This window comes from Gekko japonicus, unplaced genomic scaffold (genome assembly GCF_001447785.1).
Source record: "Gekko japonicus isolate JY-2015 unplaced genomic scaffold, Gekko_japonicus_V1.1 scaffold181, whole genome shotgun sequence".
Lineage (NCBI taxonomy): Eukaryota > Metazoa > Chordata > Lepidosauria > Squamata > Gekkonidae > Gekko > Gekko japonicus.
Window position 1 is genome coordinate 189,554 of NW_015171507.1, and position 18,200 is coordinate 207,753.

Here is an 18,200-nt window from a genome sequence, read left to right on the forward strand (position 1 = left end):
ACGGAAGGCCGATGCCTCCGTCGCCCGGCCGAGATTGGGGGGGTGGGGGCGAGGCAGGCGATGGAAGGCCGATGCCTCCGTTGCCTGGCTGGAGTGGCCGCGGGGGGGTCTGGAGTCGGGCGGCCGCTGGCGGGGGACGCAGTCGCCCGGGCCGAGATTGGGGGGGCAAGGCGGGCGACAGAAGGCCGAGGCCTCCGTCGGCCGGCCCTCTACAGAATCCACCCCCCAAACCTCCAGGTATTTCCCTCCTTAGAGCTGGCAACCCTACATTCCCCTCAGTGCCTGTTGGTAGGCAACTAAGCTTGGTCCTGTCACCTACTTTGGCCTTTGGGAGAAAACACATTGGGGCCAGTCCTGATAGGTTTGCCAACTCCAGATGGGAAATTCCTGGAGATTTGAGGGATGGAGCCTGAAGAGGGTGAGGTTTGAGGAGGGGTGGGACCTCAGACAGGTACACTGCTATAGACTCCACCCTCCAAACCAGTCAGTCCCACATAAGGAACCATTGTTGCCAATCTCCCGGTGAGGGCTGGAGAGCACTCAGAATTACAACTGCTCTGCAGAAGGGAGGGCAGAAGTCAGCTGAAGTCAAAGGGGCAGATAATGGTAGGTTGATGGTTAGCTGGGAAGGAGATGGGGTTGCCAACTACATGCTGACAAATTCCTGGGGATTTGAGGGGTGGAGCCTGGAGAGGGTGGGGTTTGCAGAGGGGTGGGACCTCAGACAGGTAGAATGCCATAGACTACACCCTCTAAACCAGCCATTTTGTCCTGGGTAACAATTGCTGCCAATCTCCAGGTGAGGGCTACAGATCACTCACAATTACAACTGCTCTTCAGGTAGCAGAGATCAGTTCCTCTGGAGAAAACAGTGGACTCTGTCATTATACCCTGCTGAGGTCACCACAGCAAATTGACACTGTTTGCCCAAAGCCAGAGCACTCCCCCAGAGCCTCTTTCTAGATCCCGTTGTATTGCTTTCACAACGGGCTTTACTGCTAGTAGGTATATAAGAGCAGAGAGGCCCCAGAAAGGAAGTTAGCCTGCCAAACACTTCAGTGTCCCATTTGATCAATAATCCTTAGATTTAAGCACTAGCCAAAACCTTTTATTTCCTTGCATGCCTGTTGGTCAATTTCTTTTCTCTCTCATCCTCCCCTTCTATCCAGGACTGGCTATATTGTTTGTCTGTGGAAACTCCAGTTTGGTGTAGTGGTTAAAAATACAGACTCTAATCTGGGAGAATTGGGTTTGATTCCACACTCCACTACATGCAGCTCCACATGACCTTGGGTCAGTCACAAGTTCTCTCAGAGCTGTTCTCCCAGGAGCAGTTCTCTCGCAGAGCTCTCTCAGCCCCGCCTACTTCACACGGTGTCTGTTGTGGGGAGAGGAAGGGAAGGAGATCGTAAGCCGCTCTGAGACTCTGAGTGAAGGGCGTGGTATAAAACCAATCTCTTCTTCTTCTGATTCATTTTTTAAGGTTGCTGTGATTGTTGTGTTGGCTTCCTGGTTATTCCATCGAGTCTGTTAATGGTACGATGATGTGACCACTTTTATTACGTCTGCCTTTAACCTAGAAGCCACCTCAAGAGCTGTAGTGCAAAGAATAAGGGCATCAAGGTTGTGAAGACATCAGTCCATACAACAGCCCTGTAAGGTGGGCCAGCACCAAAGATGGGGAGCTAATGCTGAGATAAAGTTTATGTAGTGAGTTTGCCAGTCATTTGGACTCCCCTGAGCCACTATTTGGGACAGCTTTTGGTAGCTGTTGTAGAGTAATGGCTAAGAGAATGAGCTGTGATCTGGGAGGTTACCAAATCTTGTGGAGGAGGCCATGGCCAAGCTTCTCACAGACTCACATTTGTAATAGGGAAAAAGAATACTGGCATAGCCTACCTTACAAGGCTGTTGTAAGAAGAGTTGTTTTTATACCCCACCCGTCACTACCCAAAGGAGTCTCGGAGTGGCTTACAATGCCCTTCCCTTCCTCTCTCCACAACAGGCCCCTTGTGAGGTAGGTGGGGCTGAGAGAGCGGTGACTGGCCCAAGGTCACCCAGCAGGCTTCACATGGAAGAGGAGTGGGGAATCAAACCCGGTTCTCCAGAGTAGGGTCGGCAGCTCTTAACCACTACACCACACTGGCTCTTTGAACACTTTGAATGTCCTGGGCTTTGATCTGGATTAGGGTTTTTCCATATCAGAAAGAACAACCACAGGGGTGTGACCAGTGTTCCCTCTAAGCCATGCATGCGAGCGGCTGCTCATTGACACAGGCAGCCCCGCTCAGCAGCAGTCTGGAGCCACACAGGGTCCTGCACTGCCGTGGCCCATTTTCAGATCACAGCAGTTGTATTCTGCTCAGGACATGAACTGCTCCACTGGGGGGGGGGGAATCTGAGGGAATGTTGGGTGTGACCGGTATGAAAGTCACCAATGCAGAACAGAAAGCAGAAGAAATCTACGCTGGATTTCGGCAAGGTAGGTGGGCTGGGGGAAAGAGGAAGACCGGGCACGAGGCGGATTGACTCAACCAAGGAAGCCACATAGGCCCTTCCGGTTGCGAGACCCGAGCGCGGCTGTGAACGAGGGGACATTTCGGAGGTCATTCATTTTTAGGGTCACCGTTAAGTCAGAAGCAACTTCAGCATTACACACAGACACGGAGTAAATAAATGCTAGCCTGCACAGGTTTTACTTCTAAATTACTGGTACAGGAAATGCACCCCACCCCACCAGTGCTTTCAGCACTAGCTGGAATGGCTCCTTTTTTAAAAAGAAAAAGGGGGAGGTTTGAAAAATTAGTTGCTGTAGATTTTCCAGGAAGACCACGGCCACACATCCCGGAAAATCTACGGCAACTAATGAACTCCGGCCGTGAAAGCCTTCGACAACATGTTTGAAAAATTGATTTCATGGAGTGCCCACGAGTTCTTGTATTGTGAGAAAGGGAGAAAAGGACCTCTTTCTCTACCTGCTCTTTCCCATGCATAATCTTATAAACCTTGATCATGTCACCCCTCAGTCGTCGTTTCTCCAAGCTAAAGAGCCCTAAGCACTTTAACCTTTCCTCATAGGGAAAGTGTTCCAACCCTTTTATCATTAGGGTCTGACAAGCGTGTACATCCTGACTTAAGTCTATTTTTTTCCCGGTGATATCTTTGCAGGTTCTCCAGCTACAGAGATGCCTGCTTGGAGTGGAAATGAGGAAACGGGCGTTTGTGGAGGCAACTCAAGAGCTGAGTGATCATCTGGGAGCCAAATTCTGAATGCACAGTGTTATGTATTGGGACGGAATCATCCCTGACTGAATCACCCTAGAGACTGGTTGAGCTTGGAGCACAAGAACAATAGCCGACCAGGACTCTGGAATAAACCAATCAAGTAGCAATGTTTTGTAAATAGCCTATCACGGGGAGTGGGTGTAGGGGTGGGTGTGGTGTTGTGCATGCATATAAGCCAGGCCCTGGCCCTGCTAGTGTTATCTTAGAGTTAAGCTGGAGTCACGAATAAACTATGAGCTGATCGCTATACGTGTCTCGAACCCAGTATATTTCACACAGGATAGCCACAGTTACAATAAACACGAGTTTGGTGTTAGGGATGACAGGTGGGACTTGGGGATCCCCCAGAATGACAGCTCATCTCCAGGGATCAGTTCCCCTGGAGAAAATGGATGCTTTGGAGGGTGGACTCTATGGCGTGGTGCGCCACTGAGGTCCGTGTCTTCCCCAGGCTCCACCCCCAAATCTCCAGGAGCTGCCCAAACTGGAGTTGACAACTCTGTAGCTGCTGCTGAGTTACAACCTTTCCTTTAAATTTAGCACTAGGGACAGATCATGAGAGAGGGGGGACAGGGAGTGTCGTAGAAAAAGAGCTAGAACTCATTAGCATAACTCATTAGCATATGCCACACCCCCTGACATCACCGGAAGTGTGTCATAAGGCCACACACCCCGCCCCCAACGGTCCCGGCCGCCGCCGCCAGCCTTGCAGCTCCACTGCAGAGCCCCATGAGGGGCCCGGCGGTGGACCTGCAAGGACGGCGGGAGTGCAAGGAAGCCCCGCGAAGGCCCTCCCTGGCCCCAGGCAGGCAGGAGTGGGGAGAGGCAGGGAGGAAGCAACTTACCCTCCCTCTTCTCCTCCTCCTGGCTGAATGAGGGCCGGAAGCGGGGCGGCCGGAAGCAGGGGGCGGGTCTTCGTCATGTGGCCCGCCCCCCGTACCTCACCCGGGGGAACTGCGATCCCCCGCGATCCCCCCCCGAAATGACCTCAGGTTCTCGTGGCCCTTTCTTACACGCCCAGGGAAATGCTGATCGCCACTTTGGGGTCAGGAAGGAATTTTTCTGCAGGCCAGCTTGGCCGGGGATCCTGGAGGTTTTTTGTCACCTTTTGGGCATGGAACAGCGGTCACTGTGGGTGTGGAGGGGGAGGTGTTTGTGAGTTTCCAGCCTTGTGCAGGGGGTTGGACTAGATGACCCTGGAGGTCCCTTCTGAGACGATGACTTTATGATTCTATGACATACTATCCCCTCTCACAAACACACCTGGAGCAATGGTGGTGATTTTTTAAATTGTTCTGGAATATATATACCCTAGGCCCGCATCTCCTGCTGGTGGCCGGGGGGGGGGGGCACCCAGCAACCCTGTTCGGTGTGCTGTCGGAACCGAGCCTACCTTTGAGTCTGTGACTGCACCTAGCCAATGTTCCCTCTGATTTCTTCCTTCTTCCCCTACTGAGCAGAGGAGTCCACATCCTGGGCAGAAGAATCCGAAGAAGTGAGCAGTGACTCACGAAAGCTCCCCCCTCCCCCGCCACAAATTTTGTTAGGCTTTCAGGTGCCCCCCGGGGTTCTTGCTCTTTTCTACTGCTACGGACAGACTAACGTGGCGACCCATCTTGTTCCAATAACAACAACAACAGTAGTAATAAGCCAGCCGTGGGCCTACCTGTTCTGCAGTTCCGCGGGACCCCTGTTCCCGGAGCTCCTCCACCTCCCTTTTGAGGCTGTCCCTCTCCATCCTCAGGGCTTCCACTGTCAGACTGCTGTCATTCACCAAGGCTTCCAGCATCTCCAGGACACTGACCACCTTGAACTGCACCTGGGCCACCCTGGCCGGCACCTCCGCCCGAGGCTCGCTGCCGATCTTGTGCAGCTCCCTGCCCAGGACGTATGACATGTCATAGACATCCTCCACTGTCAGCTGGAAGGGGCTCTTCCTAAAAGTCCCTTCAGGCTCACTGCCTCCTCCTCCTCCTCCTCCTTCACCTTCCTCCTCCTCCTCCTCCTCCTGGTGCTGTTCAGCCTGCATGCCAAGCGAGGGGAGGTCTAGAGAGCCAAAGCAGGGAAGAGAGAGAGAGAGGGGTCCAGCTCTCCTTCCTTCCCTGGCTGCAGCAAGCCCTCCCTCCGTCCCATGCAGCTGCCAGACCAAGTGACAACCTCCTGCAACTTCCTTCCTCCTCTGAAACTTTCATCGGTGACTAAATCCCTCCCATCTGCCTCTGGGGAAGCCCCAAAGGGCCCAATCGAAGGCCAGAAGGAGAGGTGGGGCTAAAAGGGAAGGTCGCCATGGGAGCCGGAGAGGAAGTTGGAGGGCCGTGACGCCTGACTGACAGGCTGCCAGGGAAGACGGGCGGCGTGTGCCGCTTTGGCAAACGGTACGGCTGCTCAGACCTGTTGCAAAGCAGGGAGGCTGCAGCTAAGGCGGAGGTGGCTCTAGATGCTGAATCAATGCTGATCAAAGTTTGGGTCAAGGGGCACCTTTAAGACCAACAAAGTTGTATTCTGGGCAGTGTTCCCTCTAAGCTGAGTCGGTGTGAGCCGGCTCACAGTTTTTGAGCCTCCGGGTCGCAGGGTTTTTTTTGTTTTTTTTCCAAATAAGTGTTTTTTTATTATCTTAAACCATATATACAACAGTACATTCAGAACACATATTAATACCATGCAATAATCAACATTCTCAACCCGTAAGAGCCTTTTAAAAATATAACAGATCTTTGTAATAAGAGTTGTTTGGAATCACTTCTTCCTCTGCGAGATATTCCACTGCTGGGAGCCAAGTTGCTTGAAAATCTTTTTGGTGGGAGACAATTTTACCATATACAGTGTTCCCAGATTTTGTTTTGCCAACACTGAAGAGTAGGTTGATTTTTGTTTTTCCAGTATTGGGCTAATGTTATGCTAACAATGTTGCTATTAATTTTCTAGTGACTTTACTTTCACAGGTATCTGGGATGACATCCAACAGGACCGTTTCAGGTAGAAAAGGTAAGTCGCAGTTTTTTGTCTCCGCTCGGGGAGGATGGCTCCAGAGCAAACGACATTTATGCAGCAGCCAAATGGCTGGCTCACAACTTGAATGCCAGTAGCTCACAAAGTAGAATTTTTGCTTACAAGACTCCACAGCGTAGAGGGAGCATTGATTCTGGGCAAAAGCTTTCGTGTGCAATGCACACTGCTTCAGATACCCACCTGAAGACAAGCGTATGTCACTGATTATTCAAATAAACTAATGTTTTTTTTAAAAAAAGAATTTGCTGCCAGAGGATGTAGTGACGGCCACAGGAATAAACCGCTTTGCAAGAGGATTCGATAGATTCACAGAAGAGAAGTCTATCAATGGCTACTAGCCACGGTGACGGAGGGGAACCTCCACATTCAGAGGCACTAAACCTCTGAATCCCAGAGCCAGGAGGTAACATCAGGGGAAGGCCTTGGCCTCTCTGCCCTGTTGTTCGTCCTCCAAAGGAACAGGTTGGCCACTGTGTGAGATGGGATGCAGGACTAGATGGATCACTGGTCTGATCCAGCAGGGCTCTTGTGTTCTTATGAAGGCCTCAGCCTCTGTGCCCTTGTTGGCCATCCAGAGGAACGGGCTGGCCGCTGTGTGAGGCAGGAGGCTGGACCAGATGGCCTACTGGTGTGATCCAGCAGGGCTCTTCTTATGTTCTTCATCATCTGCTCTTGAGCCAATGTACAGAAGCAGTTCAGAGGACGATTGGGGAGTAAAAGGTAAAGGTTTCCCTTGCTCAAAAGCTAGCTGAATCCAATTCTTTTTTTAAAAAAGTTTTATTTATAGGTTTTTCAGTGTACATTACTTCATAACAAGTTCTTTCAAACATTTTGAGTCTCTTTATCCATTTTGTTTTCTATCCATTTAAACACTCTATTCCATCTTTTTCAATATAAGGTATCATCTCTACTCTGTATTCACATACTCAGCCAATCCATTTCCGCCATTTCCATCAGCTCATACACTAATTCCTCTCTGGAGGGTACCTTTCTATTTCCCAGTATTTAGCCAGTTGAATTCTAGAGGGCGGTGCTCATCTCCGTTTCCAAGCCAAAGAGCCAGCGCTGTCCGAACACATTTCCGTGGTCATGCGGCTGGCATGACTAAACGCCAAGGCGCAAGGAATGCTGTTACCTTCCCACCGCAGCGGTACCTATTTATCTCCTTGCAATTTCTTGCCGTCGAACTGCTAGGTTGGCAGGAGCTGGAACTAGAGACGGGAGCTCACTCCATCATGCGGCACATTCGGGTCTCGAACTGCCGAACTACAGACCTTCCGGTCTGCAGCTCAGCGTCTTAACCTCTGAGCCACTGCTCAGACTGGGGAGACCTGGGTTCAAATCCCCCGCCCAGTTTTGAAGCTCCATGGGTAGGGTTGCCAGCCTCCAGGTGGGGGCTAGGTATCTCCCAGAATCACACCTGATCTCTAGACAACATAAATCATTTATTTATTTCACTAGGAAAAAGGCCCGTTGTGGAAATAAATACAACGGCCTCTAGAAAGAGGCTCTGGGCGGTTGCCCCGGCCTTGGACACTCAGTGTCAATTTGCTGTGGCGACCTCAGCAGGGTATAATGACACTGAGTCCACCATTTTCTCCAGAGGAACTGATCTCTGCTACCTAAAGAACAGTTGTAATTTTGAGTGGTCTCCAGCCCTCACCTGGAGATTGGCAACGATGGTTCCCCAGAAGGGAATAGTTGGTTTGGAGGGTGGAGTCTATGGTTTTGTACCTGTCCGAGGTCCCACGCCTCCTGAAACTTCACCCTCTCCAGGCTCCATCCCTCACATCTCCAGGAATTTCCCACCTGGAGTTGGCAACCCTATCTCCTTCCCAGCCAATTATCAACCTACCTTTATTTCCCCCTCACTCTTCAGCTTTCCACCCCCACACACCTGCAGCCTCTCCCGTGCTCTGAAGCCCTGACTGCTATGTCACGTTGGCTGTCATAAGGGGGCCACCTCAGCAGCATATAAGGATACAGAGCCCACCATTTTCTCCAGGGGAACTGATCTCTGCCATCTGGAAAGCAGTTGTCATTCTGAGTGATCTCCAGCCCTCACCTGGAGATTGGACACATTTTACCTCAGAAGAGGTAAAATTTTTAGAATGTTTAGAATGTTAGAGGCAAAAGCCAATCAAGTCGCATATGCAAATGACCTCTGTGTTCCAAGGCAAAGGCCAATGAGGCCACATATGCAAATAACCTCTGTGTTCTGACTGGCTATGGGGGGGGGAGGCAAAGCAAAATGTTAGAATGTTGGAGGCAGGACTCAGGCAAAGCAGCCAGTGGATAGGGAGACCCTCTGAATGACACATCAGAGAGCGAACTGATTTTGGAGCGTGTGGAATGTTCTAAAGAAGCCATTCGGCTTTTATTTATAAGGGAGATTATATATTTACTTCAGACATTTATTCCACTTTTTCTGGAGAAAATGACTGCCTTGGAAGGGGGCTGCATGGCATGATAGCGTACCAAACCATCTCCATCTGACGCTGAAAGAATGCACAGGTCGTGTGTGGTTTTAGTGGTCCTCTTTGAATCCCACCATCCTTTCATGGGGTTTAGTTGACATTAGTGTCACAATAACCCTGTGAAGTAGGGTTGCCAATTTCCAGGTGAGGCCTGGAGAGCTCCCGGAATTATAACAGATCTCCAGATGACAGAGGTCATTTCCACTGGAGGAGATGGCTGCTTTGGAGGAAAGGCTCTATGGCATTTCCCCCCCACTGAGGGCCCTCTCCTCCTCAGACTCTGCTCTCCCCAAAATCCTTCCCCCAAATCTCCAGGAATTTCCCAACCCAGAGTTGGCCAACCCTACATAAAGTAGGTTAAGCAAAGACTGAGGCCTGGTGTTAAGTCGTGCGCTTAACAAAGAGTCGGAGAGTGATTCAGCAAGAATTGCGGTTTATTCTTCAGCTTAGTTACGATCGCCAGCCAGAACCATCATTCGAACCACTCGAGCCGAAGGACAAGCACTGGCTGCTCTGTATTTAAACATTCCCGGCTAGTTTTGCCACACCCCCTGTACAAATAACAACCTATGTGGTTGAAGATATAATGCCCAATCACAAGCGGTCCCGCTTTACAGCGTGATTGGTAGACACTCTCTGGGCTAGGGCTCCTATTGGTTACATTAGGATCCTAGCCCAGGATGAAGCTCAACATGGTGTTTCAATCAGTCGATTCACACATCAGTATTTACACAGTTCACATAGCAGTTATATACAATGCAATACATAACACCTGGTCTCCACATGGAGTAGAATAAGATGGCTGGAATCTTGAGGCAATCATGATCGAGTGTACCCTTTCAGACAGCAGAAGTGAGTTACATTTTCAGTGCTCCCCCCCAATAGAAAAACTCTGGGCGAATTTTAAAAAAATACAATTTTAGGGTGAAGAAGAAGAAGAGGAGGAGGAGGAGGAGATTGGCCCCACTCCGGGACTTCCTGATGGCACCTGGTATTTTTGGCCACTGTGTGACAGAGTGTTGGACTAGATGGGCCATTGGCCTGATCCAGCATTGGCTTCTCTTTATGTTCTTATGATTTATACCTTGCCCTTCACTCGGAGGCTCAGAGCAGCTTACAAACTCCTTTCCCTTCCTCTCCCCACAACAGACACCCTGCGGAGGTAGGCGGGGCTGAGAGAGCTCTGAGAGAGAACGGCTCTTGAGAGAACAGCACTGAGAGAACTTGTGACTGGCCCAAGGTCGCACCAGCAGCTGCATGTGGAGGAGTGGGGAATCGAACATGGTTCTCCCAGATTGGAGTCTGTGCTCTTAACCACTACACCAAACTGTCTCTCAACACCAAACTGCCTCTTAGGCTGACAGGAATTGATTCAAAATCTTTCATTGAGCCAATGGCTGAAGATGGCCCTTTGCACCCTTCTGGCCTGACTGCTTGTATGCTGGGGTTGCCAGATACAGGTTGGGGAATTCCTGGAGATTTGGAGGTGGAGCCTGGAGAAGAGAGGGAATGGCGAGAGGTACCAGGCTATAGAGTCTACTCTCCAAAGCGGCCCTTTCCCCCGTGGGAAACTGACTTCTGTTGTCAGGAGATCAGATAAAATTCCAAATCTCTGATGCATTCCAAATCTTTGGGGCTAATTTAAAAGAAAGAAAGGGACAACTATAGCCCACTCACTTGGCTATACAGCCTGCGGCATTCTATAGGATTTTTTCCCAACCATGCGGGGGGCCCCCCCACATGCTTAGGATAATGTCAAGTCTTCTGCATCTGGTGAGAAAGATGATGTCTGTTTGTACCTGTGCAAGTTTTTTCACAAGACTGATGGATTCCCATTCTGTACGGCTAAATTTGATGCCTTCTATGGAGCTGCGGTGGCTCAAGTGGTTAAGACGCTGAACTGCAGGCTCTGGAAGGTCGGTAGTTCAGCAGTTCGAGACCCGAGTGTGCCACATGACGGAGTGAGCTCCCATCTCTAGTTCCAGCTCCTGCCAACCTAGCCATTCAAAAGCAAGAAATTGCAAGGAGATCAATAGGTACCACTTCAGCGAGAAGGTAACAGCGTTCCGTGCGCCTTGGTGTTTAGTCATGCCGGCCACATGACCACGGAAACGTCTTCGGACAGCGCTGGCTCTTCGGCTTGGAAATGGAGATGAGCAACACAACCCTAAAGTTGGATTCGACTGGCTTTCGAGCAAGGGAACCTTTACCTTTATGGAGATAGATCAAGATTGGTAGCCATGTTTGTCTGTAGCACAAATGTTCCTACTGTGCCACAAATTTAAAGACTAACAACATTTGTGGCAGGGTAGGAGCGTTTGTGAGTCACTGCCCACTTCTTCAGTAGAACAAAGTTTGAGCTCAGTGGCGCCTTTAAGACCAACAAAGTTTAATTCTGGGTCTTCGCTTTCGTGTGCACGCACACTTCTTCTGATACCAAGTGCATGCACACGAAAGCTTTTACTCAGTGTTATGTACTGGGATTGAATCATCCCTGATTGAATCACCCCAGAGACTGGTCGAGCTTGGAGCACAAGAACAATAGCCGACCAGGACTCTGGAATAAACCAATCAAGTAGTAATGTTATGTAAATAGCCTTTCACTGGGAGTGGGGTGTGTTTGGGTGTGGCAACTGCATGCCATTTAACAGAGCTCAGGCTCTGGAGTCTTGTACTTTTGCTGAAATCACTGAATAAACCTGAGCTGATCACTGCCAGGCATCTAGAACCCAGTATTTAACACAGAGAATCAAACTTGGTTGGTCATAAAGTCGCTACTGGACTCAAACTTTGTTCAGTTGCTTCAGACCAACACGGCTACCCACCTGAATCTTTCTTCTGAAGAAGTGAGCAGTGACTCCCGAAACCTCCTCCCCTGCCACAATTTTTTTAGTCTTTATGGTGCTGCTAGACTCGTGCCCTTTTCTAGCCCTAAACCAGGTGACATACCGACATCCGTCAGCAGGAGGAGCCCGTTGGGAAGCTCATAAGCAAATGCGTCTTTGCTTCCAGCGTTGCAGATTCGCGCTCTGTTCCTCCTGTGTGGCGCGGAACCCTTTGGTTGGCCTGGGGGTGAGGAGGAGATTCTGCCTTCCCAAAAAGCATGCTTTTAAATCTCTGATCTTGCCAGGTCTCGGGAGTCCATTTCTGCGGAGGAGTGACTCTTCGATCGAAGGAATCGTCCGCGGCAGACGAGAAACTAACCGCTCGGGGGGGTCTTTGCAGCGGCGCGGTGAGTGCTTGCTTTTTGCAAAGGGGCGCGAGCCGGGCGGGATCCGGGCGGGGGGCTGCTTTTGCGGACCCTCCTCTGGGCTGGGAGCGGGGGAAGCCCGCCGAGGGCAAGAAGTTTGACGACTGAGCGGGGCAACGGCTCCAGCCTGCTCCTCTGTTGATATACTAATGAAAGTTGGCGTTCATGGCGTGCCTTTGAATGCTCAGAGTGTTGCACGTGTAGTATCTTGGTATAATTCTTACAGCAGCCCTGTGAGGAAGACTAGCATTATTTGTCGTCGTTGTTGTTGTTCAGTCGCACAGTCATAAGAACAGAAGAGGAGCCAATGTTGGATCAGGCCAAAAGCCCATCCAGACTCTTCCAAGGCATGCCTTAAAAAGCTTGAAGCCAATGTTGGATCAGGCCAAAGGCCCATCCAGTCCAACACTCTGTGTCACACAGTGGCCAGAAATACCAGGTGCCATCAGGAGGTCCACCAGTGGGGCCAGGACATTAGAAGCCCTCCCACTGTTGACCCCCCCCCCAGCACCAAGAAGACAGAGCATCCCTTGCCCCAGAGCCCCTAGCTATACCTTGTGGCCAATAGCCACTGATGGACCTCTGCTCCATATGCTTTCTAAGCTGTGGAGTCTTGTGAGCAAAAAATTCTACCTTGTGAGCTACTGGCATTAAAATTGTGAGTGAACGATTTAGCTACTGCATAAATTAGTTTGCTCTGGAGCCATCCTTCCTGAGCTAAGACAAAAAGGTGTGAGCCGGAGGCTAAAAACTGTGAGCTAGCTCACACTAACTCAGCTTAGAGGGAACACTGCTACCTACCTACCTACCTACCTACCTACTTTATACCCTGCCCTCCTAGCCAAGGCCGACTCAGGGCGGCTTACATAAGAATAAAGCACATAAAAACAGTTAAAACAGTCCTAAGACCTTCTAAAACCATCTGACATTGTGCTAGTAAATAGTACGATTGCAACCAAGTGAGAGATTTTAAAAGGTCTTATCGGTTTTAAATATTAGAGATTAAGATAGTCTTAACAGGTGTTTTACATGTGGTAGTAGAGTTTGAATTTCTCTAGTATATGTTATGGTATAAACTGAGAGAGTTTTGATATTGCGAAGGCCTATGGCCACATACAATAAAACGATTCTATTCTAAAGGTAGTAATCATTGTTGTTATTTGACGATGGCAGCCATTCCTCGATGACCTAGTCTCACAGTCGGCCCATAGATCTTTCCTTAAGGCGGCTGGCAATTTGCCTGATCTGCTGTGGACTTCCTTTTCCCCCTCATCAGATGCCATTCTTAATTGCAAAGGATTCTGGGGCATGTTGGAATTTACTGTTGGGGGAACTGTGAACGTCACCAAGGTTCCTTCACAGCTGCGCGTTGCAGTAGAAGACCGGTAGTGGTGGGCAAGCTGTCCTGTGTTTATTTACTCTGCCTTCCTGCCCAGCGGGGACCCAGAGCTACTTATATCCTTCTCCTCTCCTCCATGTTATCCTTACAACAACCCTGTGAGGAAGGCTAGGCCGAGAGTATGTCACTGGTCTAAGGTTACCCAGTGAGAGTCCATGGCAGGCTGGGGATTCGAACCCGAGTCTCCCAGATCCTGTGCCAGCACGCTAACCACGACATCACCAGTGTTCCCTCTAAGCTGAATTAGTGTGAGCTGGCTCACAGGTTTTTAGCCTCCGGTTGACGAATGTTTGCCTTAGCTCAGGAAGGATGGCTCCAGAGCAGATTAATTTATGTAGTAGTCTGATCGCTCGCTCACAACTTTAATGCCAGGAGCTCACAAAGTAGAATTTTCGCTCACAAGACTCCACAGCTTAGAGGGAACATTGGACACCACCCTTGGTGTCTTTGGGGAAGCCCGCCGGCTTTTATGGATCTCACTGAGGAACCTTTGATAAGCTTCTGAGGAACACTAAAGTTGCTCAGAACCCAGTCGAAAATCTTTGTTGTTAGAGGAAAAACAGCCCTGCATGAAGATACTATTTTCTCGGTTTTGCTGCATATACACTTGCCGGGTGTTTGTAACCAGTTGTGGTTTCCCAATGTGTATGCCTGTGGTAACATGGGTACACAGGCAGACCTCACACCTTAGTGATGTACAGTGTGTGTGTGCGTGTGTGTGCGTGAAGTGCCCTCAAGTCGCTTTTCACTTATGATGACCTTGTGAATTAATGTCCAAAGCGTCCTATTGTTTGGTGTAGTGGTTAGGAGCGTGGACTCTAATCTGGGAGAACCAGGTTTGATTCCCCACTCCTCCACAGACAGCTGCTGGTGTGACCTTGGGTCAGTTACGAGTTCTTTCAGAGCTGTTGTCTCATGAGCAGTTCTGGAAAGAGCTCTCTGAGCCCCACCTACCTCACAGGGCGTCTGTTGTGGGGAGGGGAAGGAAAAGGAGAGTGTAAGCCACTCTGAGACTTCTTTGGGTAGTGAAGGGCGGGGTAGAAATCCATTCTCTTCTTCTTAATAGCCTTGCTCAGGTCTTGCAAATGGAGGGCCTTTGTGGCGTCCTTGATTGAGTCAATCCATCTCATGTTGGGTCTTCTTATTTTTTTGCTGCCTTCTCCTGGCATTATTGTCTTTTCCAGTGATATACAATCTTCCCTGCCTTCTACCCATTTAACAAGTCGTGTATGAGCTCGCCCTAGTGCAAGGGAGCAGAGCTCATCCAAATAACAATAATAATTGTATGACAGTGTGTGTAATATAGCCAGGAGATCCTAAGATTATCTGGCAGCCAGAAGTTCTAGCTATTTTAGCATTATGCACCACTAGGTGGCGAGCTAGAACTTGTTTTTAAGACAAGAGACATTTTGGAGGTGGCTTGCCATTGCCTGCCTCTGTGTCACAACCAGTGTTCCCTCTAGGATGAGTTGCTGTGAGCTAGCTTGCAGTTTTTTAGCCTCCGGCTCAAGGATGGCTCAGAGCAAACTCATTTATGCAGCAGCCAAATCGCTCGCTCACAATTTTAATGCCGGTAGCTCACATAGTAGATTTTTTTGCTCACAAGACTCCACAGCCTAGAGGGAGCATTGTATTCCTTGGACGCCGCCCTTTCAAATGTGAGCCAGGGACGGCCCTGCTTAGCTTCTGAGATCTGACAAGATTGTGCCAGCCTGGGCTATCCAGGTCAGGGCATCCAAATAACAAACACGATGGAACAGAATTCCTTGAAATGGGAGATACATTAATCTGTACCTTTGGTGTTCTTTTCTCCAGACAATGAACGAGTGGGCACCCATTGCCAAAGAATATGACCCGCTCAAAGCAGGAAGCATTGATGGTACGGACGAAGAACCCCACGACCGAGCCATTTGGAGGGCGATGACGGCCCGCTATGTCCCCAACCGAGGTGTCACGGGAGACCCCCACCTCACGCTATTTGTGGCGAGACTCGCCCTGCAGACCACTGAGGAGAAGTTGAAGGAAGTCTTTTCCCGCTACGGAGACATCCGGAGGATACGCCTGGTGAGGGACTTTATCACGGGGTTCTCGAGGGGCTACGCCTTCATCGAGTACAAGGACGAACGGGCCCTCTTGAAAGCTCACAGAGACGCCAACAAGCTGATCGTCGACCAGCGTGAGGTGTTTGTAGACTTTGAGCTGGAAAGGACCCTGAAAGGGTGGATCCCTCGGCGGCTTGGGGGCGGTTTCGGGGGCAAGAAGGAGTCTGGGCAGCTGCGGTTTGGGGGCAGGGACAGACCTTTCCGGAAGCCCATCAACTTGCCCGCTATGAAGAGTGATTTCTATGGAGAGGGGCAGGCAGAGAAGAGAGACAGGCCCTGGTCCCGGGACTGGAAAACAAGGGATCGTGCTCATGAGAGGAACCGGGAGCAGAGGCGGCCGGAAAGGGAGTGGAGCGAAAGCAGGAGGGACCGTGAGCGGCACTCCAGGGAGGAAAGAAGCTCTGGGAAAGAGGGAAGGAACAGGGAGAGGAAAGACCGGAGCAGAGACCACAGCTCCAGAAAGCGACGGGATGAAGACCGAAACTGATGGATATACTCCCGTCCGTCTTGTGCTGTTTGACTGCAGAACATAGGTGTAAGACACAGGCTTCGGGTTCTCTGCCAGAATACTTCAGGCTCTACGCTCAGGCTTGGCAAATCAGGCAAAAAAGCTTTTATTATCGAAAAACAACAAGGGCAACCTCGATTAACAATGCTTCGAGGAAAAAAGAAAATTCCACGTCCTTCGGGGGGGTGCCAAAATACAAAGAGTAATTAAAATCAACTGGAACTTATAATGACTCCACAAGGTAGGAAAACATCCTGCCCCCCACACCTTTTGCTATTTTATCTTTGGAAGAACCTGTTAAGACGCTGCCCCTCCCTGTCTCCAGTGCAGCTGTCAGTTAAGAAATCTCAGCTGTGCAGCTCTTGCAAAGCTGAGTACCGGACAGTTCCTGTAAAGACTTGCAAGGTTAATCCTCCCCCTCCTGCCGTCCTTCAGTTCTACAGAGTTGCTGTGTTACAGACAGGTTGGTGTCTTCCTTACAATAGGGCTGCCAGGTCCCCCGGGTACCAGAATCAGGCTGATGTACCCGGCACGATGACGTCACCCAGAGGTGACATCATCGCACCGGGCACGTCGTCGGGGGACGCTCTAGCGTTCGGCATTATCAATGAGTTTTAAAGCTGGATGCTAGAGCGTCCCTCGATGGCATGCCTGGTGCGATGATGTCACTTCCGGGCGACGTCATTGCAGCGTGCGTGTGTAAGCTCCCGGACAAGGAGCTTCCAATCCCCACTGGATGCGAGCAACCCTAGCAGGACACCAGGGCATGATGGGAAAGCATGAATCCAGATTCCCGAATGAGATGAACCCAGATCATTCCTATTCAGGCCACGTGGACTCTAGGAAAGCTCTGGTTTAGGACTGGCCCATAGGAAGTAATGAAAAGCTGTCCTAAAGGGCGGTTCCACTGGAAACAGCAAGGCCCAAGGATTGGTGGGCTGAAGCAGGCCAGCTTCGAGCCACTCTTCAGGCAATCTTGGGTAACAGCAGAGCGAGAAAAGCGATGTTTTTAAAATAATGGCACAGAACTGCCCATCATTTTGCCCTCATGTCTGGCTGTGAGCATTATCCGCCCCATGGGAAGATTTCGCCTCCTTTTGTCCTGGCTTGGCCCATGGCTCTGAGGCCTTGTTCACAACCAGGCGGTGGGTTTGCATGGCCGTGTCAAAAACGCCACCGCCGGTTATTCCGAATGCGTTACTGGCCTTCAGCTGGGGTTTGAATGAGTTGCACAACCACTTTGTGTGTGTGGGGGTGCATATTATTACGGAATAAACTGCAACCCGATAATGAGCCCATTGTACTGTTTCCACGATGGTGCATCTGATAGAATGCTTCCTGTAAAATTGAATGAGGGTGTATGTCTGTTCTTGGCTTTTTCTTTCTGGGCAGGGCTTGTGGGTGTTCTGGGAATCAAGAGGTGTTTGTTGCAGAGTTAATAAATTGCTGGGAAATGAGGGTTTGTGGCTAGTAGTATTCCTTCCCCCCCAAAAAAAGATACAAAGGAGGAGGAGATTGGATTTATACCCCGCTCTTCACTCGGAGTCTCAGAGTGGCTTACAAACTCCTTTCCCTTCCCCTCCTCACAACAGACATCCTGTGAGGTAGGTGGGGCTGGGAGAGCTCTTTCAAGAACAGCTCTGACAGAACTATGGCTTGCCCAAGGTCATCTAGGGAGCGGTGGCGCAGGCGGTTAAACGCCTGCCAGTAACATCCTTGAACAGCTGTTACAGCTGTTCGATTCCCACCGCGGCCAGTGTGAGCAACTGGCCCTTGTCCCAGCTCCCGTCAACCCAGCGGTTCGAAAGCGCCGATTAACACCTATGCGCAAGTAGATGAATGGGTACCTACCTTAGAGGGTAGGGGGCACCCTCCCCCGTCGAGGGGGTTGTTGGAGTGTCAAAATACTGGTGGAGCGGCGAGGCGGCAAGTAAGCGGCTGGAAGATGGCGTCCCGGTACAGCTCGAACGACGGAAGCAGACGGCGGTGGAGAAGCAGAGTCAGACGACATGGGGAGAGTGGACGGCGCAGGCGCGGCGGAGCCGGAAGGACAGAGCTGAAGCCGCGCCGTAGCGCGCCGCACGTCGGAGGGGCCCGGCTGACTCACCGCAGGAGTGACCGTCAAAAATGGAGCCAGAAGACAGCCAAGACATCGAGCCGAGGAATGCCT

The 18,200-nt window shown here is 50.5% G+C and overlaps 2 protein-coding genes across 2 annotated transcripts in view; one reads left to right on the forward strand and one right to left on the reverse strand.

The window, feature by feature from the left end:
* Positions 1–5,565, reverse strand: part of RILPL2 (Rab interacting lysosomal protein-like 2) — a 10,681-nt gene extending 5,116 nt beyond the window's left edge. The window contains exon 1 of the mRNA XM_015419313.1: positions 4,952–5,565. Within this exon, the coding sequence (XP_015274799.1) occupies positions 4,952–5,314 (363 nt within the window). The 5' untranslated portion in view covers positions 5,315–5,565. The remainder of the gene's footprint in view (positions 1–4,951) is intronic.
* A 6,239-nt stretch (positions 5,566–11,804) lies between these two features.
* SNRNP35 (small nuclear ribonucleoprotein, U11/U12 35kDa subunit) lies at positions 11,805–17,473 on the forward strand. Its single transcript, XM_015419311.1, has 2 exons — positions 11,805–12,003; positions 15,236–17,473. The coding sequence occupies exon 2, from the start codon at positions 15,239–15,241 to the stop codon at positions 16,007–16,009; it is 771 nt and encodes a 256-aa protein (XP_015274797.1). The 5' UTR covers positions 11,805–12,003; positions 15,236–15,238; the 3' UTR covers positions 16,010–17,473.
* Positions 17,474–18,200: the final 727 nt, after the last annotated feature.

Coding starts and splice junctions, on each gene's coding strand:
- SNRNP35 (XM_015419311.1), top strand. CDS start 15,239: ATGAACGAGTGGGCACCCATTGCCAAAGAATATGACCCGCTCAAAGCA.